The sequence below is a fragment of the Phoenix dactylifera genome, chromosome 1 (assembly GCF_051530095.1).
Source record: "Phoenix dactylifera cultivar Ajwa chromosome 1, Ajwa_hap1_PhDact_Kaust_v1.1, whole genome shotgun sequence".
NCBI classification, from domain to species: domain Eukaryota; kingdom Viridiplantae; phylum Streptophyta; class Magnoliopsida; order Arecales; family Arecaceae; genus Phoenix; species Phoenix dactylifera.
The window spans coordinates 52,688,875-52,713,494 of NC_143190.1; the positions used below are offsets into that span (position 1 = coordinate 52,688,875).

Here is a 24,620-nt window from a genome sequence, read left to right on the forward strand (position 1 = left end):
ACAAGTCCGCCCCTGATCTGAGTGGGGAGCATCTACAAAGTCACCCTTTGAGCTCGGCTCGGGGTGCCCTGCGGCGTCAACGGGGAGCCGAGGAAGAGCACCACTGTCCGTAGGATTCTACAAGTCCGCTCCTGATTTGAGTGGGGGGCATCTACAAAGTCATCCTTTGAGTTCGGCTCGGGGTGCCCTGCAGCGTCAACGGGGAGCCGAGGAAGAGCACCCCCATCCGCAGGATTCTACAAGTCTGCCCCTGATCTGAGTGAGGGGCATCTACAAAGTTACCCTTCGAGCTCGGCTCAGGCTGCCATACGGCGTCAATGGGGAGCCAAGGAAGAGTACCCCCATCCGCAAGACACTCGGGTGGATTTCTAAGTTTCGAGTTGGCCTCGATCCTCGAGCGGATTCCTGCTCATGCGAGGATGCTTGTCCCTGAACTCGCCTATGCTCCTGAGTTAACAAGAGCTCCCGGACGGGCTTCTATCCTTAAGATAATTTACGATTGTTTGTCTTTTGCTCTCCTAGGCAAGGTTTAAAGCAGCCCGCACTATTAAATGAAGAGCTACGAGCTCGCCTTACATGAGGTTTATTTTTAGATTGGGGGTGTACCGAACCCGGAGATCCCTACAAGTACTAAATGCAACTCCTGTTGTGCGAGATGGGCCCGGGTCTGGGTTACATAATTCGGATCTTAATATCCGAGCATGAAGCAGAACAAACTCAAAACACTTGTTGAGAGAAAATGAATTTTATTGATAGAAAAGGCGAAGGCTAGATATAAGAGTATCCGACCTCATGGTCGGAAGAATTACAAAGGGCCTAAACGGCCAGCCTTACAAGAATAAGGATAAAAATTAATCGACGTGGACGACCTCCGCATTAGTGTCGGCTACGGCCTCCGACTCGGTTGCGGCCTCGGGAGCACCGTCCCCGCCTGCTTCAGTGGCTTCAGCTCCAGCCCCGGCGTTAGGAACGATTGATGATTCCACCCTGTCGGCAGCTTCGGGGGCAATCTCCGGCCCGACCTCAGTAGTGGCGTCCACGGCACCCTCACCTGCCTCATCAGCTTTGTCTAGGTCTGGTTCAAGGCCATTGAGGTCGACTCCGGGGTAGAACTACTGAACTTGGAGATGATAATTGTCAAAACCTTGGATTGTAGCAGCAGCAGCCCTCTCCGCCAGCTCAGCGAGGTACTCCTCTGACCGACGGAACCTCTCAAGGCCTCATGGACGGACTATTCCACCAGACCCTCGAGCCACCCGACCTTTAGCTTTCGCTCCTCCGCCTCGCCCTGAAGGCGAACTAGAGCGGCTTCAAGCTCGGAGATGCGGCTTGCAGAGGAGGAGTGAGCCCGAGAATGCTCGGCCTCCATGGCTTGGATCTGAGCCACCTTATCCTTTATTACAACCTCGGAAGCACGCACCTTCTTCTTAATCTTCCGAAGCCACTGTGCAATGGCAGCAACTCTCTCTTTGGCTTCACGCCGCTGCTGCTCAATGGCTGCCGCCGGATCCTCGGCCTCCTGCTGATGCTGCGCAGTAGACGCCGCTCGGCCTTCAGCCTCTTATCCTTGGAGCTCGGCATGCTCCGTTCTCAACCAGAGTGCCTTCAGCTTCTCCCGGTTGGTGAATATGTTGGACATCAACACGTCGACCACGTGAAGAGATTGGCACAGAAAGAGAAGTGTCAGCAAAAGTTAAACATCCACAAAAGAAACAAACAAGGGACAAAAGGATGACATCACTTACTCGTATACTCGCCGAGTAGACACGATGGACGAGGTCGCCAAAGTCGTCCTCCATTAATGCGCAGTCGCGCGGAAGCATGATGCTGCCCGCGAGCAACCTCTTCGGATCTGAGGGCCGAATCATCCTCAGGTACGCGCCGTGATGGTTCCCCGTCGGACTCGAAAAATATTGGCTCAATCCTCGCCAAAGTTAGAGCTTTGGAGAAGGTCGCAGTCTCGGCGCATAACGAGACCGTGGGGGGGGACTATAGTCCCGGGCCCATGCCTCGGCTTGGAATCCGGCCCGGATGGCTGGATTATCACGGCGATCTCCGGGACTTGGTCGGTAGGTGCAATTGCCGCCCAGATGGGAGGATCTCCCCCAGTCGTCGACTGGGGCACCTCGGCTTCTTCTGTGGGCCCCCGGCTAGGTCCGGCCAGAGAAGGGGCAGCAACCTCGGGCTCTCCCTGCCCGACCTCGAGGCCGGAAGCGACCCTTGCCTTCTTTTGCCTTCCCTCAAGACGGACCCCTTCGGGGGCGGCCCTCTTTTTCTTGGTCGGTAGGTGCGACCGCCGCTCGGATGGGAGGATCTCCCCCAGTCGTCGACTGGGGCACGGGGGCCCTCTTTTGCGGGCCCCCGGCTAGGTCCGACCAAAGAAGGGACAACAACCTCAGGCTCTTCCTATCCGACCTCGAGGCCGGAAGCGACTCTTGCCTTCTTTGGCCTCCCCTCAAGACGAACCCCTTCAGGGGCGGCCCTCTTCTTCTTAAATATGGCCATCAGCATCTTGGTGTTGATGATCATCCCTGCAATATCTGTAGACAAAATGTATTATCAACATCCCCGACATAAAAGGGAAAGAAGGAAAAGTCAAACTATTCTTACCCTTGGGACGAGCCGGGCTTAGGCCAAGATTTACCAGGGCCTCCTCACTAAGCAAGTCGGAGAGCCGAGGAGTCTTTCAGCCCGAGCAAACTATCCAAGGTCTTCTGCTCGGACTGCGACAATTGCGGGAGCCTATTGTTTACTGAGGGCAGCGGAAAGCTGCAGATCAGATTAAATCCCCACAACCGCTCGGAGGAGATATATAAGAAATTATCCTTCCACCCGTGGATAGAAGTAGGCAAGCCCCCAAATAGCTTACAGCCTCCTCGAGGGGAGAAGTACCACCACCCTTTATTGACAGGGTTGCCTTTTAATATAAAGCAACTCCTGAAGACATTCACCAAGGGGGGAAGCTGTGTGCCAGGCAGAGGGTGAGGAAGCCGATGATTAGCCTCTATGAATTCGGGGCAAGCTGCGCAGGCACCAGGCCGTGCGCCGTCAAAAGCTCACCCACAAACTCATGCAGAGGAAATCTCAGCCCTGCTTGGAGCGTATCTACGTACACCCCGACCCAACCACTGGGTGAGTTGGTGACTCAGCCTCAGAGGTCCGGAAGTTCAAGTACGAACTCCGGAGGAATGAAGAATCGGGCTCGAACCGAGCCCAGATCCTTGTCAGTCATGAGCGAGCCCATTCCATACGAGCTCGGGCCCACCTCAAGTTCAACCTCTTCCACCTCGGAAGAAGCCGGAGCTCGTGATGGACCTACATCGAACATCGATGCCCTTGTCGGCGAGTCAATTACCCTGGTCTTAAGATTAAAGGAAAAAGGGGGAAGAAGACGAAGACTCTTTGAGCGACCGAAAGAAGGGATAAAATGCCTACTTGAAAGCTCGCCGGAAAGGGACGGATGGGCGGAGAAAGAGAATGACTCCCGGAAGAGGAAATCAACAGGTGGCGCAAAAGCTAGCAGAGGGCTCCCAAGAACGCCCGGAAGAAAGCTCCAACACCCCGGCAAAGGCGGCTGAGGAAAGAAGATCAAGAGCAGGGGGAGGGTCAAGCAACGACCCTACAACCCCTTCTTCAGGCCTTATATAGGCCACTGCAGCGGCTCCGATCGGGCAACCTAAATGATCATACGGCCCGGGATTCGCTATGTGGCGAGCCCTAAGATGGCCTCAACAAATCTCTCCGAATCGCCTCACCAAATGCTGACCATTATGGAGGGCGCTCTGGAGCTCAAAATATTGATGATTGACCTCCCTCCTTCCGCTGAATGAGACGCTTCGGGGAATGGAGCATTAATGGCCAACTCCTCATGTTCCGTCAGACGAAACGCTTCGAGGGACGGGAAATTAATGGTCGAAACCCTTCTCATCCCGATCCAACAACTCTTCAGGAACGCCCACATGGAACCCTGGAAAATTTCTGTAGCAAATTCCATCCCAGAAAATTTGGTAGCTTAGACGTCCCAAGTCCGACGTCAAGCTCTCAGCCAAGAAGTGCGCCAAAGCATATCCAGTTCGATACGCACTTCTTTTTGCTTATGTAACTGAAGCGCTGGACGATCGGGAGTCTGACTACTTCCATTGTCCGAGCCACAAGGCAGCTCGACCTCGGAAGTGGGGGGCAAATGATAGAGGGAAAAATGGATCGTCCAACCCACAACCAAAAGGCCGCCCAGTTTCGGCCCAGTAAACATCAACGACGGCCAACTGAATCTTCACTTCGGCCCAGGGCCAGCTCGTCCTTGGGACTCCGCCGAAAGCTTCACCAACTCCAGACATTCGCCGACTCCCCCGACCAAGCTTGGGGTACCTCTAGACAATCGTCGACACGCCCCGACCATGCTCAGGGCGCCAACCTCAGCGATACGTTCCGACCCTTAAGCTCGGAGCGCTCCATCGAGCACATCTCGGAATCCGGAAAGCCGAGCTACTTCCAGCACCCGCTAAGCCGACCTCATCAAACACATGACACGACTACTTAACGAGCTCGGCCTCGCCAACGACCACACCCATGTGCGGGCCTACGCCCACCTACATGACCGTACTTCACCACACTACTGTGTCATGTCTCCATAACCGGCCAACAGCAGTCAGACGACACCTTGACTACTCCTGCCATACCCTGTCGTGACTATCAACACCCTACCGTTCTCAAGAACGGATTGTACCGCACGTCACCAGCCAACCTGAGCTGCTCGCCATCCGGCTCAAAGCCACGCCCCCTCATGATAAGGGCTGACAATACCTCTACCACCTGGGCCACTCCACCGAAACTATAAATAGCTCGGTCAGTTAATTTCTAAGGGACCTTTGGCTGGACCAAATTTACCCTACTTTAACTTGATCGTCGGAGGGCCATCACCGGAAACACCGGTGAGGCTTTGTGCAAATTCGCGGCCGTCGCGTAGGAGGTGGCTCCCGTCTTTCCTTTTCAACCACCGGCGGCTTCCTCGACTCCACCGGCATGGTCACCCTCGAGCCAAATTTGAACCACAACAGGTATTGTTCTAGGATTTTTTTCAATAATTTGGATTCAATTTTTACCACCCCCAATACCATTTAGCTCCATACATCAATACTAGCAATGTTACAATTTTAAATTTTTGTTGGACTATTCCTGGCATTTGCTGCTCTATATTACTTTTATATCCTCCATATCGCAACTGCGAATCATTTCCTAATGCGACCTGAAACCATCATGAGTTGTTGAGGCGGGAAAAAACATATATCATGAGTTCAAACTTCAAACATCATCAAGCATAAGAGCAGTGCACCCAACCATTTCGCCAAATTATATTAACCTACTTTCAAACACAGAAAACTCACAATGAAGAAAACAAATACAACCTTAACAAGAAGAAAAAGATTACAAATACAAACCTAACCATGCAGATTTACAAATCACATAACAATGCCCTCGGCTGATATTAGACTAGCTTGTTTGATTGAAAATTAAAAAGGAAAAAAAAAAAAAGATCAAACTACCCTATATTTGAACTTAACAAACAGACCTTTTAGAGAAATCAAAATTAAAGGATGCAACGAACTATTCCGCATTGCATTAGCTGGTAAACTCAAATTTTCCTGTCTATCCAACAGCAGTCCAATTTCTACCTCCACATTTATCCCCTCCCTACCTGAACCTTTTTTACATACATATGTGAAAGCCACGTATAATGAAAATCAACAGTACCTGGATTAAGAAAATGACAACTATCTAGAAGGGAAAAAGAAAGAAAGCGGAAGAAGAAAAAAAACAATGACCTTACTCAAGGAATAGTGTGAAGAGAAGGCAAATTCCTACTGCCAACGCAACCCTACATCCAGGTCAGTCCTTGTGGGTGTGTCCTTGCTCGAGCCTCTGCTAGTGAAACAGCCATAGCCAGCATCATTTGCTCCTCGAAACTCTCAGGAGGAAGGTGGCCTGCAGCCATAGTAGCACCTCCGGAAAGCGCAGCTCCTGCATCTACTGCAACGGCAGAGCTAGCATAGCTGGTCCCTACCTCAGCGAAATCTGACCTGTGGTCCATTGCCCAATCACCATCCTCCCTTCCTATCATTTTCCCACAGTTCGATGACACATCAGGCCACTTCTCAGACTGATAGTTCTCCACAATCCTGTTGTCTCCCACAGGTAAGCTGCTCAGCTGCCTTGATGTGCTGAAAACTGGGGCATTGCTTCCGGCCAGAAAAGTAGAATCCCTGTTCATGTGCTGATGCTCGGCCAGTGCAGCAACTGCACATGCAAGGCCACCAGAAGGCGAAGCTTCTGTTCGAACTATTGGATGGGAATCACGACAATCACCTGATAATCTGTGGCCACATGCCAGATTCCTTTGGCCTCCTCTCTCCTGTTTGAGCAGAAGCATTCTGTTAGATAAAGAATCCTTGGGAAGTAATAGAGAGAAATTTTTCTCCTCAAAAGTGTTGGTTATATCAAATTCAGTTTCTGTTAAAGAACACTAGGGGTGGTCCCATTTTTACTAGTCAAGATGCAACAAGTTGCTTTCCCCACAGCTTTGTACTGGACTAAGCTACACGATCAACACTCAATAACAAGTTCAACAATCAACACCTGCTGCATATTATTGGAAAATACAAAAAAAAAAAAAGAAACAGCTGCAATAGAAAGAAAATAAAATTGCTATTTTAAGACATTAGGTAGTGAGTCTTGGGATGTTTTGCAATCTGTCGAAGAGAGCAAAGGCAATTCAGCGATGCTTCACAGTAAGAGAGAATTGCTGAAGGTGTCGGCATGTCAGTAGTGGATTATTTAGTTTATCTTCAGCTACAGTAGTTAATTGGAACTCGACAGCTGCTATTTTTCCCATATTGATTTTTCCTGACAAGTAGCAAGTAGAAACAAGATCTGGCCAACAGAAAGATTAAAGCTCTTGATCAAATAAAGACCTAGTCATCTAGACTCCAATATTGACTCGAAACTCCCATTGCTGTCATATCAATTGCTTAGAGCTGGTCATATCCATGCTCAATTATTTATAAATAGAACTGATGGCATATTGCCATTTTATGAAACTAAGATACAGCATAATTCTGAGTGAAACTATAATGAAAAGGATAGTAAACTTCTATCCTAGCAATCATTACAAATAGGTCACTGCAGGAACAAGCATATCATCTAAAATTATTACACTGGCATTCCAAATATGCGTAATCTTGTAGGTTTCTAAAACTAATGACCAACATGAGGCACATAAGGCATGCTTCTATGTAACTTAAAGCTAGCTTTTTGAATCTTGATCACAGAATAATGAAAGAAGCAAATCTATCAACGAGGAAGGTCCTGAAAGAAAAATTAACCTTTTATATACTTAAACATCATTTGAGAATCAAAGAATATTAAACCTCATGAGAAATGGTTATGATTGTAGTGGCGATTCAACAACTTAACACCTGCTTCTGTTTCCTTAAAAGAAATGCTCTCTTTTATAAGAGCAACAAGCAAGAAAACATCTCACCAACTGAAAGTGAAAGCATCAAAACATATGCCATAGTGATGGGAAAATGCCAAGTCTTAATAGCTCATTACCATTGATGCTGATGCCCCACTGAATTGTGATAGCAGTACTACTTACCTAGCCAATAATCCATTCTCTTGTGCACAAGAACCACATTGAGATCAACTTCATTTAACTTGTTATATACAATTTCTATACTCACTTCTATATACATGGTATGCTGAGCAAATTGCTAACTGCTGTACTGAGTACAAGAGCATTATTTGGTTAGCCAGTAACCCATTTTCTCTTGATCATAAGCACGTCAGAGTCAGCATACTTGGTTTGGCCATTTACAATTTTCAAAATCTCACTTCAGTAAACTACTATAGTCTGAAGATTGAGAATTTTCATGCCACAGAACAAAAATTTTAGAATCCATCATCAGCTAGGACATATGGGTTGTATATAGTTGTATATCTTGTACTAATCAGATTCTATGTATAATCTGTGAATATGGAGATATTGCAGAACCCTGTGTTATATGAGTATTATGTCAGACGGGCAATCACATATTGCAAAACTTGCAATCAAATTACACATGCAATAGTAATTATGTAATTGTGATAATGCATATAGCATCAACTCAACCAGCTCCATCCAGCAAAAAGAAAAGTCGCCTACTTTAAGATCCCACTGTCACATGCTCTAGGTGTTAAAGTTGACTTAAAAGAATTGTTTATAGAAGTTCTAGCAAAATACCAGCCTAATTATCAAGAGATCGTATACCATGAGCTTTTTCGAAAATGATATTTAAGTTAAATCTGAGATGGTATGTTAGCTGTGTTGGTTAAAACAAACCAACTAGGTCTCAAAGGAGTATGACAAATAATTCTTGGAAGAGATGTCCATGGCTTCTGAAAAATATTGCAGAAGAACAACATCACTCAAGAAGAGATTTCGTACAGGGATCTTAAGATAGGCCAACAAATATGCAGACAGACATGCCAGAAAAAGTGCTCCCAAGGTATCCTTACAAAGATAAATTAAAAAATAATTCTGTACGAGCTGAAGAACTAGCAGCTTACCACAGATTTTCCTGATACAAAGCACTATAGATTTATGTCACCAACTGACAATTGCAGTGGTATACAAGAGTGGTCAGTGACATATTTAGTTTGTACTTCACTATCAGTACTTGTTGAAACTTTAGGATTAAAAAATCATAGACGAGAGATGAAAACCAAAAGTGGAAAACTAGATGTTTTTATAGGTGAATCATGAAAAAGAAAAGACCCGGGCAAAATACAGTAGAAACTAGAAGCAAAAAAGCAAGAAAGAAACTATGCAAATTGTGAGATAATGCTACTTCAACAGCCAACAAAAGAAAGACCAAGTAAGAAACTAAATCGAGTACCCCTTTTCTTTAACATGCAAAATGCCCTAAAGTATACATCATGCCACTTTTTGTTTGCTTTTAAGAATACAAAAACACCATGTCAATAGAAAAAATATAATTGAAATACATAAACAATTATTCTACTTATATGTTGCTCCCATAACATGTATTTGATTCAGCAATATGTCTTTTAAAAACATGCTCATCAACATCTGGAGCATTCTAGAATCGATGAGCTTCTTCCAGAAATAGATAATACAATAAGTGGTCTCCTATAAATTCTGAAAAAGTAAAATTAAACATTACCTGAATAGAAAGCCATATGGCTTCCATGACCATTATGTCTTCAAGATCCATGTCAAAGTTATCTTCCCTGCAATTCACAGGCAGCAGTTCTATTAACATCATAAATAAATACCTGATCGAATTATACTACCCATAGATGTCATGTCTAATAATTAAGGTGTATGGTTATAGTTGTCTGGGATAATAATAAAACAGGAAAATAATGAATTGCTACCTTAAGTGATAAGTGGAGTAGGAATACAAATTGACTAAGGTACCTAGCACGTTGAGACAGCAAAACACAGCTAACCAACCAAAAATTACATATACAGCAAAGACAAGCACCAATAGCTATTTCCATGAAAGCAGCGGACACAGAAACAAGCCTAAAATACAATATCAGATACCCAAAAGAGGCAAAATGATGCAAAAATGACAAAGACAACACTCTAAAGATTCTAAACAGCCATTAACTATGAGAGATATGCCCTTCTATCCTTGAAATAAGTAGCTCTTTCATTCAAGATTGTTGGAGCAGAAGCCAAATTCTCTCTAAATTTATTATGGTGACAGAGCAATAAAGCTTTAAGGGCAATGAGATGAGGAGAAGAAGAAAGGAGGAAAAAGAGAAAATAATTTAGAGATGGCAAGATCATGGACAAATATGGCAAGCTAAGAGCTCCTTTTGGTGCTCTTAGTCAGTAGGAAAGGTCAAACTGATTACTCTCATATATACACAAGCTATGACCTCAAAGTAATATAATGACCAATAAACCAAGTTTGATCTCAAGCTAAAGCCATATTCCAAAGCAGCCAACTTAAGTTGGTCTTTTCTCCAACATAAGGTGACCTTGTAGTCATAGGATTATGTCCGCAAGACTCTTATTCTTAACCTCCTCATGGAAGTTGTTTCTATGCAACTTGTTCTCTCAAGATAAGCACGGCCTCTCACCACAAATGACATATCAGAAAACAACACCATAAGGGTGGTGGCGGACAGAGCTATCAGGCACGTGGCGGAGGTCATCAGCATCACTTAGTCATCGTCTGTTGGGTCGGCTAGGAAAATCTGGGACTCCTACTCTGCTCTTGTAGCGTCCAGTATAGTGTTTGTCTTTTAGGAGCCCCCACCCCCTGGTTTTCTCGAGGCGAACTTTGACGGTAGTGTTGGTTAGGAAGGCGGCTGTGGCGGAGTGGGATTTGTCATCAGAACCATGGGGTCAGGCTGGTGGCGACAGGGGGTCAGAGGATTTTTGACACATCCGTCATCGGCGCTGAGCTCAAAGCTGCATGGGAAGGCATCACTTATGCGAGACTTGTCCTGGGTGCTGACTACCTATTCCTTGATAGAAATTCGGCTATGCGATGATCGACTGGATCCGGGGTTAGGGGGGCGCGGATGGTGAGAGTCCCCTACTCCGCGACATTCGCAGACTGTTGGGAGAGTGTGGCTCCTATCAAGCCACGCATGTTTATAGGGAAGCCAACGACGCCGTGGACTGGGTTGCCTCCTTCGCGGCTCATCACTATGGTGATTTTGTCTGGACCAACCATAGGTCCACGAAGCCACTATCTGATTTTCTTTTTTTGATTTTGTTGGCCGCGCTCACGCTTGTTATGTGTGATATGTGTGAGCCGCCGTGGTACCCAAAAAAGAAAAGAAAAGAGCACCATAAAGCATCTCATGACAGATTCATCTTAATAGAAGGTGACTCCAACTCATATAATCAATGCATGCCGGGACTCAAAATTCTACTTTTATGATTAACCTTGCAACAACATTTAACTCTTGCTCACAAGCTACTTTAATTTCAGCATGTGTACAATACTAATAGTTGAACATTAATCAAAAAATAGCTACAAACTACATCTAAAGAACTTTCAAATATGAAATGTCTACTCTGTTTGTATACAATCCCTTAGCCTTGAGCATATATATTATGGTACAGAAATGAGGATTTCAAAGTAAAAATGTTCTAGGTTGATTGAATATACAAAATTGTAGGATCTAAAATTTATTTCGGATAAGCAAAAATTCTGGGAATAAATTCAGATTGCTGGAAAAAAAAGAGAGAAAACAAATATGTTCTTGGGGTGGCCTTATTATCTGGGGCCAATCCTCAAGGCAAAAGATGAGAAGAAGAGGATAAGAAAATATGGAAAGTCTTTAATTTTTGTTCTATTAATCATCAAAACTACTGTTGCACCATCAATCTCCTCCTTTTATAGCTAAAGACACAATCAAACTAACTAAATATTTTCCCCAAATTACTAGGATACCTCTAGAAATTTTACTTAGAAAGAAAGAAGAGAACCAAAAAAAAAGTAATAATCTCAAGGTTTGCCGTCTTGGTACCGAACTCGTACCAGTGCCACACCAGCACATGCTAATACAGCATAGTACAGAATTTTTTCGGCTTACCAAGTATCGGTATGCCACCCGTACCGGTACCGATATGGTATACCATGTATTGCCTAATTCGGGCCCGTACAACAAACCTTGATCTCAAACCTTCTAAAATTAGAAAAATGTCATGTCTATGAAACTTAACAAAGACGGACATCAACATCACCAAAAAGCAAAATCCCAGTAAAAAACACTTTCCTAACTCAATTTGACCAGAAGCTAAACTTGTAGATAACATTTCTACTCAAAATATGACACAAAACCTACTACAAAATACAGCCCTGATATCACGAGAAAATAGAAGACACATAATCTTCTTCTGATATTACAGGAAACATCTCCTTTAGACTCAATAAAACAGCAAAAAACTTAAACTCAAAAAATTATCAGTATCAAATCTGAACCTTGTCCACACCTAAACTACATCAGTTTTCTTGGTGTATTTTTAACTAGCTGAGGTCATGAATGGTAGAAGAATGCCAAAGACTCTCATCAATTTATAACTTATTTGTTGGTCTTTCAATGCTTCCCAAGTCATCTCCAACATTAAAGTCTACAGGGGTGTAAACAGGCTTGCTTTATGTAATCCAATCTCTATAGGAGACCAGTTTAAAACTTTTTTCCATAAGTTGACTCCGAGAATATGTCTAGCTACCTCCACTCTATCAACATCAGTCTACAAAAATCTACAATGTGAAAATGATAGCGGGAAACATCTTCAACTTTTCAACACCTTCGACTTACTTCAGTACAGATTCATAGGTACCAGAGGACAATGTTCTTGGTTGAGTTGTAAAAAGATAGCTAGCAATTAATTTGATTTTTAAGTCCATCGCATTTTGCTGTCTTTGAAATTTATGAAACCAGGCTGTTAAGATATCTAGCTTATATGTATTATTCTAGTTATGAACTTATTATATACCAATTCTTTACGTATATATTATTGATGTCTTCTCATCATAGGTGACTATAATCCTATTGCATCTATGCTTGGGCTATGCCCTAATAGAGGGCAATCGCTTATAGAGTCAGTAGTTCGACGGTTTAATGCTTGCCAGAGATAGTTCTATAGCCCTTAGGATAAAGACATGACCATATTCTGTCCAAGCCCAGCACTTCTTGTTACATCATATCAGAGCCATGGTAAGATCCATCAATGCCATGGACATCGATTGAGTCATTTATGCTTGGTCCAGCCACCTCCTTGAGCTCTTGTGCTCCACTAATGTTGGACAAGTCCCAACCATCTGTAGCAAACATCACCAAACAGGTCATGGACCCCATTAGTGACAAACATTAGTGGACTCTTCTCGACCTCGGCAAGCTCACATCTATCAATTCTGGATCAAACCAGCAACCAACCATTATTGAGCTCACAGCTCCTCCCTTCAACTAAACACCCTCAGTTCCACACCTTCATTTTCTAAGGCTAAGCTTTCAACTTTAAATCTGTGCTTAGCTTTGCAATCTAAGATCAGTTTGACTTCATTCAAGGCATTCCTTTATTTGTGTGTTGCCAGATCCCTCAAGCTTCTTCGTCTCAATAGCAAGGTTACCTGCCCATGACACCCACCAAGTGTCTAACAAATTGTCACAAAAATCAAACTTCAGTATCTGGGTGCCAAGTTTGCAGCTTGATTGCTGCCTCGCCATACAAGTCGCCATCAAAGCTCCACGTAAGTGCAAGGGCTCCATGATCAAACGCTATGCATGAGCTTGGCCATATGTGACACTGCATCCCACCAATAGTTTACGTGTTTGGATGCACGGCAAGTATTTGGTGACTTGTTGCATAGGCTCTGGTTGTACTCGTTTGCATAAACTTGCTTTGTGGTGCCCAGTTTAGCTACTCAACAACTGCATGTTGCATCCTATGTGAGAATTGTGTTTGCATAAATTTGCTTTGTGTGACCACTTTAGCCACTCAACAATCACTTGTTGCATCCTATATGAATTCCCTATAGGATGCTTCTAGATTATCCTGGGTATATTGGCCTCATTGCATTATAAAAATCTCATGGAATCATCACCTTGCTATAGATGTTCAACTTACTATCCGAATGCCATAGTGTTTTTCCCATGGAATGCCGTACCGGCCGGTACGGGCCGGTACGTATCGGTCCGGTCCTAGACCGGTACCGGAACCACTAAAAAATCGGTATTTTCCGGTTTTTTAGCCGAACCGGCCGGTACGGATGCGTACTGGCCGGTTCGGAGCCCGTACCGGCCGGTACGGGTGCGTACCGGCTGGTTCGGAGCCCGTACCGGCCGGTACCAGCCTCGTACCAGTGCGAACCCGGTTCGCACCGATACGATTTTTTTTTTAGAACCACAGCGCCTTGCGTTATGGTTTTTGAAACCACCGCGTACCGGCGGGAAACATCTTCAACTTTTCAACACCTTCGACTTACTTCAGTACAGATTCATAGGTACCAGAGGACAATGTTCTTGGTTGAGTTGTAAAAAGATAGCTAGCAATTAATTTGATTTTTAAGTCCATCGCATTTTGCTGTCTTTGAAATTTATGAAACCAGGCTGTTAAGATATCTAGCTTATATGTATTATTCTAGTTATGAACTTATTATATACCAATTCTTTACGTATATATTATTGATGTCTTCTCATCATAGGTGACTATAATCCTATTGCATCTATGCTTGGGCTATGCCCTAATAGAGGGCAATCGCTTATAGAGTCAGTAGTTCGACGGTTTAATGCTTGCCAGAGATAGTTCTATAGCCCTTAGGATAAAGACATGACCATATTCTGTCCAAGCCCAGCACTTCTTGTTACATCATATCAGAGCCATGGTAAGATCCATCAATGCCATGGACATCGATTGAGTCATTTATGCTTGGTCCAGCCACCTCCTTGAGCTCTTGTGCTCCACTAATGTTGGACAAGTCCCAACCATCTGTAGCAAACATCACCAAACAGGTCATGGACCCCATTAGTGACAAACATTAGTGGACTCTTCTCGACCTCGGCAAGCTCACATCTATCAATTCTGGATCAAACCAGCAACCAACCATTATTGAGCTCACAGCTCCTCCCTTCAACTAAACACCCTCAGTTCCACACCTTCATTTTCTAAGGCTAAGCTTTCAACTTTAAATCTGTGCTTAGCTTTGCAATCTAAGATCAGTTTGACTTCATTCAAGGCATTCCTTTATTTGTGTGTTGCCAGATCCCTCAAGCTTCTTCGTCTCAATAGCAAGGTTACCTGCCCATGACACCCACCAAGTGTCTAACAAATTGTCACAAAAATCAAACTTCAGTATCTGGGTGCCAAGTTTGCAGCTTGATTGCTGCCTCGCCATACAAGTCGCCATCAAAGCTCCACGTAAGTGCAAGGGCTCCATGATCAAACGCTATGCATGAGCTTGGCCATATGTGACACTGCATCCCACCAATAGTTTACGTGTTTGGATGCACGGCAAGTATTTGGTGACTTGTTGCATAGGCTCTGGTTGTACTCGTTTGCATAAACTTGCTTTGTGGTGCCCAGTTTAGCTACTCAACAACTGCATGTTGCATCCTATGTGAGAATTGTGTTTGCATAAATTTGCTTTGTGTGACCACTTTAGCCACTCAACAATCACTTGTTGCATCCTATATGAATTCCCTATAGGATGCTTCTAGATTATCCTGGGTATATTGGCCTCATTGCATTATAAAAATCTCATGGAATCATCACCTTGCTATAGATGTTCAACTTACTATCCGAATGCCATAGTGTTTTTCCCATGGAATGCCGTACCGGCCGGTACGGGCCGGTACGTATCGGTCCGGTCCTAGACCGGTACCGGAACCACTAAAAAATCGGTATTTTCCGGTTTTTTAGCCGAACCGGCCGGTACGGATGCGTACTGGCCGGTTCGGAGCCCGTACCGGCCGGTACGGGTGCGTACCGGCTGGTTCGGAGCCCGTACCGGCCGGTACCAGCCTCGTACCAGTGCGAACCCGGTTCGCACCGATACGATTTTTTTTTTAGAACCACAGCGCCTTGCGTTATGGTTTTTGAAACCACCGCGTACCGGCCGGTACCGGTACCGGTACCGGCCGGTACGTACCGGACCGGACCGGTACCGTATCGGTCCGGCCGGCCACCGGTACGCCGACTGGTACCAGTACGGCGGACCTTGGTTTTTCCATTGAAATGGTATGGTATTGGTATGATGGTATGTACAAAAGTGACAAAAAAGAATGGAAAACATTACAGACTGGTTGGACCAGTCAACCTATATGTACCAGCATGGATGGTTTCAGCATCCCAACACCCGCATCAACACCAGTTTTGGGTCCAAACAGTATGGTATCAATGGTACCATATCACCCTGCTGGTTTTCTCCTTGATTACTAGTGATGCCTCTTTGACTATCCTGCATTTGACGCAGCATCTTCAAAGAAATTTTGAGATATAGGACCTCGGCCCTATTCATTACTTCATGTGTCCTGACATTGCTTACCATCCTAAGGGGTACCTATTATAACCACAAAAGCACACCTCTAACTTGATCAGTTCTGCTTATATGGTCAACCCGCCCATAATTGACACACTGATGGAGCTTCATCGGAAGTTTTATCGTACAGAAAATGACCCACTTCATAATCTCGCTCAGTATTGTTGGCTCGTTGGACTTGACTATACCTCTACTCAACATTGCATATGTTGCCCGTGTCATCAATCAATTTGATAATGCTCCTGGTTCTATTCTATGCTACTATCCTACTCATTCTTTGCTACCTCCATGGGGCCCTTTCTTCTCCTCCACTTTGGCTCCACTTACATCTTTAGGCTAGCAGTGCACATGCCATATCATGCCACTGATAAAAAATATATAAAATAAAGATATGTAAAAAAATAAAAATCTTTTTCAATTGAAAGGATTTAGTAAGTGTCACGATGACTCAATGCCAGTACTAGCCCACCAAGGTACGTGCTAGCAGACATAGGCACATATATAAAAACCTTGTACTAAATCAGATTAAATTAAGCAATTCATAATGGTGCACTCCTTATTTCCTCTACCTTTAGCACATCCTGTTGCAATGACACAACCACTTCATCCCTGTGGTCAACTCTATTTTGAAAGTTATCACAATTCACAAGCATAAGGTGTCAAGATTTTCCCTAAATTTGGGTGTCAACTTGTAAAATCACATAATTGTTGTTGTTGCATTAAGAGATATGTTACACAAAACGACGACACCAAACTGCTTGTGAGACAAGGGACCTGCACCCCTACTTAGCAAATCATAGTTAGCAAAAAACCTGGCAATCTTTAATTTCTTAGTTCTTCTTTCCATAGCAATGGTCAGAGGGTGCTAATGAATCAACAATATTGACAAGTAACATAACTAAGGCAGGTCCATACTGTTCCACATCCAAGTCAAAAATCTGGCATCCTTGCAAACCAACTTTTCCACCCTTAATTGTCTCTAATAGAGAGTATTTGTAATGAACCCTTGTAGCAAATTTGTGCAAAACTTGGATGAGACTTAATATTCGTTTCCTTGGACTCAAAAGTTGAAACTCTTAGAAGCTCATTAATGTTTATTCAGTCGTTAAGAAAGTGAGGTTTGACAAGACTCTTTTCTACTCTATTTTTATTTTTTAAAATTTCAAAAGAGAAACATATTATTAGTCAAGGAAATGGAAAACTTCAACTCCCTTTATTAATTTCCCCTATAATCTGTTCATAACTTCACATATCCTCTCTCATATCTACAAGTCTGAGGATGCGACCTACTCTTTCATTCACAAAGCAACAAGCTTACTTCTTATGCAGCATGTCTTTAAGATATATCTTCTCTGCTTGCATCAATACCTTTCCACCCCAAACAAGTGTTATCATACTCTGGACAATGGCGATCTTTTTTTCTTTGCTTTGCAATCATGATCAGCCACACCATGATGACAACCATAGCTTTCTACACTCCTTGTCCTTACCTTCCAATTGATTGCTTTCTTTTTATTTTTGCCTTTTCTCGCTCTTCTACTTTTAAGGGGTATTGACAGTGGGGTGTTGACAGTGGAAAATGGTTATTTACTTGACTCTTACTTTCTATAATATCATGAATAAATATTTTCCTTATAGAAAAGGACTTTGTATCAAAATCAGAATTAAAAAGTAGCATGACGACCTAAAGGTTGAGAAAATCAGCTGTTGCTTAGCTGGTTGGGAACTATCATTTTGAGATGTGTAATTAATAAGACAAGTCAATATTAGTCAATGTACCAATTTACTAGCTCTCATGTCAAAACTTTCCCTTAACAAAATGGGTGGGTAAAGAGGGTATCAATTGAGTTCTACCATTCAACATCTCAAAACTGCTATCAACTGTAATTCTACTTCACAATGGACAAAGAGTTGGTTAGCAATTTTCTTGTGGGCCTTTTTTTGCCCACGTCAGTTATTATAGGGGTCAAAACAATTTATGACTTAACCTGTCAACCCAACCCAAAAACAACCTGCTTTAAGCAGATTCGGATTTGACATAAATGAGTTTGGGTCATAAACTGGTTAACCCGTCTAGAGCCGTTTATTAAATGGGTTAGGTTCAAATGTAGACTTTTGATCGGTTTAACCTATGAGGACCCGTGCGGGCGTGTGTTTAGTCCCACATCGGTTATTCGCTGGGTAGACCTTGGGTACTTATATAAAATCAAGAAACCCAAATAATATCTTCCGACTAGCTTTTTTGAGTGAGGTCCTGGGTTGTGACAAAATAGTATCAGAGCGGACCCGGTCCATAACCTATGTGGACTAGGGGACACTGCAATACGGATCTATTAGGATTGACTATGGACTGATCGTGGTGCTTGTGATTAGATTTATATGGATTTGAACCTTTAGCCTGGCGAGAATGTCAGGCTTAAATAGAGAGAGTATGTGAGGATCCGTGCGGGCGTGTGTTTAGTCCCACATCGGGATTCGCTGGATAGATCTTTGGTACTTATATAGGATTAAAAAATTCAAATAATACTTTTCGACCAGCCTTTTTGGGTGAGGTCCTAGGTTGTGACATAACCCATTTTAACCTATTTAATAATTGGGTCAAATCATGACCGGATCCATTTAACCCGTTTAAGACATGTTTAACCTATTTAAAACCTTCTTAACATGTTTCTATCCTATTTAACCCAACCTGCTTAACCTGTTTAACCTATTTAAATCTATTTAATCTGTTAAAAATCTTCGTAGCATGTTTAACACATTTAACCTGACTTGACCTATTTAGTAAATAGGTTATGCGGATCGAGTTGAGTTACCAATTTAATAAATAGGCTGGGTTCATATCTGAATTTTTGATATGTTTAATAAATAGGTCAGGTTCGGGTTAGCAAATTTTTGATGTGATTTGAATTTTTGACATATTTAACAAACAGGTTGAGTTTAAGTTGGCAAATTTTTGATGCGACCAGCATCCAACCCCACCCATACCTGACCCAACCCAATCTAATGGCCACACTCAGTCATCGAGTGGACATTAAACTTTATTCAGGGAATTAATTGTGATAGAAAATATCAAAGGTGGAACTAACATGAGATGTATATATGTAGTGAATTCAATTTTTTTATAAAAAGGGGAACATATGGTCATTAAAATTCATAAATCAACGATTCCCAATAATTTCCATAAGCATTAATGTAGACAAACAACTCAAATAATTACGTTATGAATTACAAAGGCCTGGGGCCCTTTTGAGCATTTGACCTACTGAGTGGACAAATCAGTTGTCTGCTCACTTATTCATTAAATTTCACATAGGTTCTTTGATGTTATAAGTTAGGCCTTGAATTATTAGGCCTCTATTAAGCTGATGAGACATAAAAAGGCTGAGGTATATCAAAACAGAAGTTGGCAAAAATTGAACAAATGGCTAGAAAGAGATGAACCAATTGAAATAATTAATTGACTTACTTTTGTCCTTGTCCTAGCACCAACTGTGAGTAATGTTGAACTCTCTAGTTGAGATGCAAAGATCTATGGATCCTTTTGGTGAATCTGAGTCACCTGAATCATCACTTATATGAACTTGCATGTACTTACTAACATCAGGTGGCCATATGCCACTCATAATCTCATAATGGAAATGCTTTATAACTGACTATATCTTGTAACCTTTGTAGTTTCTCCACAGTTGCACCAACAAATTCCTTTACCAATGTGAGAGATCACCTAGATTTCCCCAGCAAAACACCCATGACATGATTTGATTCAATCGACAAACAAAATCTATTCACTTGGGTTACCTTATGTACTCAGGATTCATATGAGGCACAGCTTTGTTTTTTGTGCAAGTCTTCTAGCATTTCATATTTATTTTTAGGATAATGTTGATAGGGTTAGGAGAGTCCAGAAATGGTTTATATGAGCCATTATTGGCCATAGTTATCCTATGTTAAGTTGCTTATTAACCATGCTTTGGGCATTTTTATGGGGTTTGAGATATTTGATGAAAGAAGAAGGGGTTAAGTGCATTTTAATCAGTTTCCTGAATAAAAGCGTTTGACCACACTTATTCAGGTCTCGGATTAAATTGCTTCACTTTATATTATGAAACACAGCAATGATCTTCAACGAACTAAGAAATGGTCATAGATACCTAAATGAAGAAATGAAAGATTAGCTCTGTTATTTGGGAATATATGAACAAGAATATGTTGTGTTCAATCACATTGTCATCAATAGCAAGGTGAAGAACCAGATCATAGTAGACTCAATGATTTGAAGAACCAGTCAATGAAGATCAGATCGATGAAGACTTCCATGCTAAATATTGAAATTTCTGATAAAGATTACATAGAGCAAGATCTTTTGGATTAATATACAAGACTTGACGACGTATCAGATGAGAATCTAACTTTCATGATTCTAAAGGACAAATGCTTTGAAGCCAACGATCCAATGGATAGCAAAGCTGCTTGCTGAAAATCCAGCCATTCACCCACTACAGAACCAAGCTTAGTTTGCAAGAGGAGCACACAGTAGAAGATATGGTTGTTAAAATAAACATTCATAATTTCTATTAATCTTAATTGCACCTTAATTATCTAGTGAACCATACCATCTTGCGTTGAAGGATCCATCAATATACACCTTCTGGCACTTGATCAAGAATCAAGACCAAGGATGTGAACAACTGTCGTTATGATTTAGTGGTTTTATCACAAAGCATCATGGAAAATCAGCCTTCACCATCAAATCATGGCAATTGAATGGTGGAACTATGACTTGGAGTGCAATCAAGCAAATCTGAGGACAAGATCTGAATAATAGTAAATGACAATGTAATTGAGGGTTAGATGGGGCATAGCTCAGACTTCATGAATCTTCCGGTACTCTTCATCTATTTGGGGTGTTTTTAGAAGGCGTTCAGAAGGTTCTATAATGGAGTTATTTGAGCCGACATTGCTTAAATTATGATATGCACAAATTGCTCACAGGTTAAGTTATTATGATTAGGGATGTTTAGGGGTTTAACTATGATTTTGGCTCATACTATTATGAAATTTAGTGACATAGACATTCTAAAAACAAAAAAACTCCCCCCAACCCTCTTTCTTCTCCTGCTTTATTCTTCCTTCATAATTCCCTATCTATTGTTTCACTCAAATCTACAAATGGATGCACACTTTTCCATCTCCTTTGCTTCTTTCTTCATTTCCTATTCTTCTTTTTCTTTTCTTTCCAGAAAGATAAACATTCTCATTTTAATCTGAAATAAGCATTAAACAAAAGATAGCTGAATGAATCCTTTAGTATTTTTTTCCTGACAAATCAGGCATGGTTTGCCCTTACTTTGATCCCACAGCCTCTACTTGAAAAAAATACTATCCAGGTCATGCTTGTACTGATATATGAGAATCATATAAAAGAACAACCTAACTCAGACCAAACTTTTGTTTCCATTAGCTTTATCTTTGCATAATATTGTTGAGAGAAGAAGATGAGTTTGAATACAATCTAGAATACAAAATTCAAAATTCTTTGGCAATCAAAGTATGCAATATTAAAGAATCAAAGTTAAAATAAATATATAATGTTCATCACAAACTCATAAAGATGGCATTTAAAAGATGCAGTAATGCTCAGACATAAATTGAATAAAAAATATTGTTGTTATGTGAAGAGTAAGTAAGTGCCTAGACAAGATAATTGGAAAAGAAGTGGATAATCATGTAGTTGCTTCACTATAAACCTGCTTTGCCTCATGTGTGATGGCTGTCTGCTTGCTGGCACAGTTAATGAGCCTTGGGAAGGAATGCATGCATCACTTTGGGCTGGGTATCTCAAAGATGGCACTGCAAGTGAAAAATGCTAAGTCACCATGTATAAAGATAATATATGAAAGAAAACAAAACAAAAAAAGATTACACAAAAATCTATAATAGCGAGCCCTAATTGAACCTGAAAGCAAGCTATTTGATGTATCATGATATTCTACTTCTGCAGCCATTATCCTGCTTGATGAACTTGCATCTTTTCTCTTTTGAATTCTTTCCTCTTCATCCTGAAGTTCTTGCTGTCGCATCCTTATTTGTGCTTCTATAACCCTCTGTTCTTCCTGTAATTCCCAAAAACCCACATGAATGAAAGTCTCATCCCTTACCAGCAAAAACAACTGTAAACCATTTCTTTTTCCGATTAATAAATAGACTCATTGATGAACACGACATGCGCTAGAGTAGATCTTGCACTCATAAGCAAAAATAGGAATCAATTTATCTACGAAACAACTCCTCCAACTCATAGAAAAACAAAATGACAACAACCACCAAACTTACTACTTGTTCCAAGCCCTTTTCCTCCTTTGACCTAGCACCTCGATATTCCACAGCATAGTTCGACGTTTTGCAAAAGGGACACCTAATAGTGTTAAGAAATTAATTTTCCTTTCTTTTTAACAAAAGAGCAAGTCCAAATCTAATAGAGCAAAAGAAAAAAAAAATAAAAGAAAAGAAAAAGAAAAGGATACTGTGTTGGGCGAGTGGAATGAGGTGGCTTCATCTGGAGAAAACACTCTGCAACGAGAACAACAATTTGACATTGTTAAAAAACGATTTAAAAAAAAACACATATAAAAGAAATAATCCACAAAATAATTTGCTAATTGAAAGCCAAGTGGCAGTACCTGTACATATGCCTTTCATACAACATCTTGAGCGATTTAGACTCGGATAATGCTAGAAAAGAAATTCAAATATAAGATCAGAATGATGTAATGAATTCAATCATGCAGCTATCACAGCGAGACAAATCAAAACTCCGTTAAACATATACATATATGTCTATATAATTTTATCAAGTGTCGATTAATGATAAGAATAAAAGAGCGATGATTGGACATCAGCAACGGACGAAGAGAGATCTGACCAGAAAGCAGATGGGACACTCCTCAAGATCGAGACTGCTCTCCTCGTCCCCAGGGTAGCAAGGCGCCAGCTTGGACTCGAGAATGAGCTTCCTGAGTTTCTTGTGATCGACGTCTCGATGCTGGTAAAGACCCTGCGGCCTCGTGTACTTCTCATCCACCACCGGCCTCCTCCTCCCAATCTTATTACCCATCACAAAAGAGAACAAGAACCCTCTTCCCACCCTCCGTCACTCCTCCAACTCCCAAACCAACATCTCCATCCCCCAACCCTAATCCATACCTCGGATCAAACCAAAATGCTCTGCTGAGATCTGAAACCAGATAGGAAAAAGAATCGCGAGATAAAAAAGAGAGGAAGGAGAAGGACAAGAACAAGAAGCCCCAAATCTTGAACGGATCGAGCTCCGCGGCGAAGAAAGCGAGAGAAGAGGAGAGATCTCAAGATCTTTTGTTCCGATGGGATCGAGAGAGGGATTGGGGTACCTCGTCGTTGCCGGATATGGAGGGGAGAGGCCGGAGGGATCGGAGGGCCATCGAAGGCGATCGGGGATCCTCGTACTCGGTTCTTGGAGGCACGGGAAGGATCAGGAATGAGAGGGATCGAGACAGATATACGGAACGTTCTTTGGTATCAGAGGATTCAGAGGCTCGCTCGCTCTGCTTCTCACTGGCCTATCTATTCCGTTTTGTCTTTTTTTCTTTGGAGAAGAGATTTCTTCGTTTTTAGTTTTTATCTTGGTTTCATACGTGGACTTGTGCGTGGCTGTGTGATGAATTGTTTATTTTATTTTTAATCATGCTGTCGACTGCTGCGGTTCGTCTCGGGTTTTGTTTCTCACACTTTCTATCTTGAATCCTTGATTGGTACGGCCTCGGATTAGAAAGGGATTTCGGCCGGTGCGGACCGGACCGGTCAGGCCTGGTCCGAGCAGTCAATCACTTGAATATTTATTTTTTCAGAAAATTTTGCATGTAATATATCAAAAAGAAAAGTACTGCATGTAAACTTTTTTTTTTCTGGCATTTGAAGAAATATATCTATGGAAATTCTTTCTCCCGGTTTAGCAAGCCCCAATTTCAGTACTTCGTCTGGCCAAAGATCTAGGCTTCGACCTCAACAAATGATTTAGCAAGTATTCCTCCTACAAGCTTGACTAACAAGAAAAATGCTGTAAATAAATTTTTAGCAATACTTTTGAAAGTTATTTTTTAAAGTAAAAAGTGAAGATTGTAACTATCAGAGCTCTAGGTTTAACAAGACTATAACCGTAAAAATTTGGGATAATGGGTAGTTAGGAGTATCATAATATGTTAAGATTGTCATAATACCTTAGTCGAAGAAAGCAATTTATTTCAGTTTCATCCTAAACTCTTGACTGCTAGGTAGCTATAAGAAATAAGGAATACTCAGACATTTACCCTGATGAATTATCAGGAATTACCCCTGGTTGAGAAATCGAATTCACCATCGATCTTAGGAAAGGGACCCATCTTCAGGGCCCCCTACCGGGCGATTCTTATTAAGCTATGAGAACTGAAATTTTTGGATGGAAACTTTGTCTACCTAAAAATGTCCTTTTCGAGGAGTGTTGTCCGATTCGGGCAATACGGCAAAATGAGTCCTCGC

At 42.1% G+C, this 24,620-nt stretch overlaps 1 protein-coding gene across 1 annotated transcript; it reads right to left on the reverse strand.

The window, feature by feature from the left end:
- Positions 1-5,451: 5,451 nt before the first annotated feature.
- LOC103722466 (RING/U-box superfamily protein) lies at positions 5,452-23,723 on the reverse strand. Its single transcript, XM_008813034.5, has 9 exons — positions 23,477-23,723; positions 22,993-23,304; positions 22,751-22,802; positions 22,595-22,640; positions 22,404-22,485; positions 22,027-22,183; positions 21,818-21,920; positions 9,222-9,288; positions 5,452-6,409 (listed from the first exon to the last, which is right to left on the reverse strand). Exons 2-9 carry the CDS (start codon positions 23,182-23,184, stop codon positions 5,876-5,878), a joined length of 1,233 nt encoding a protein of 410 aa, XP_008811256.1. The 5' UTR covers positions 23,185-23,304; positions 23,477-23,723; the 3' UTR covers positions 5,452-5,875.
- Positions 23,724-24,620: the final 897 nt, after the last annotated feature.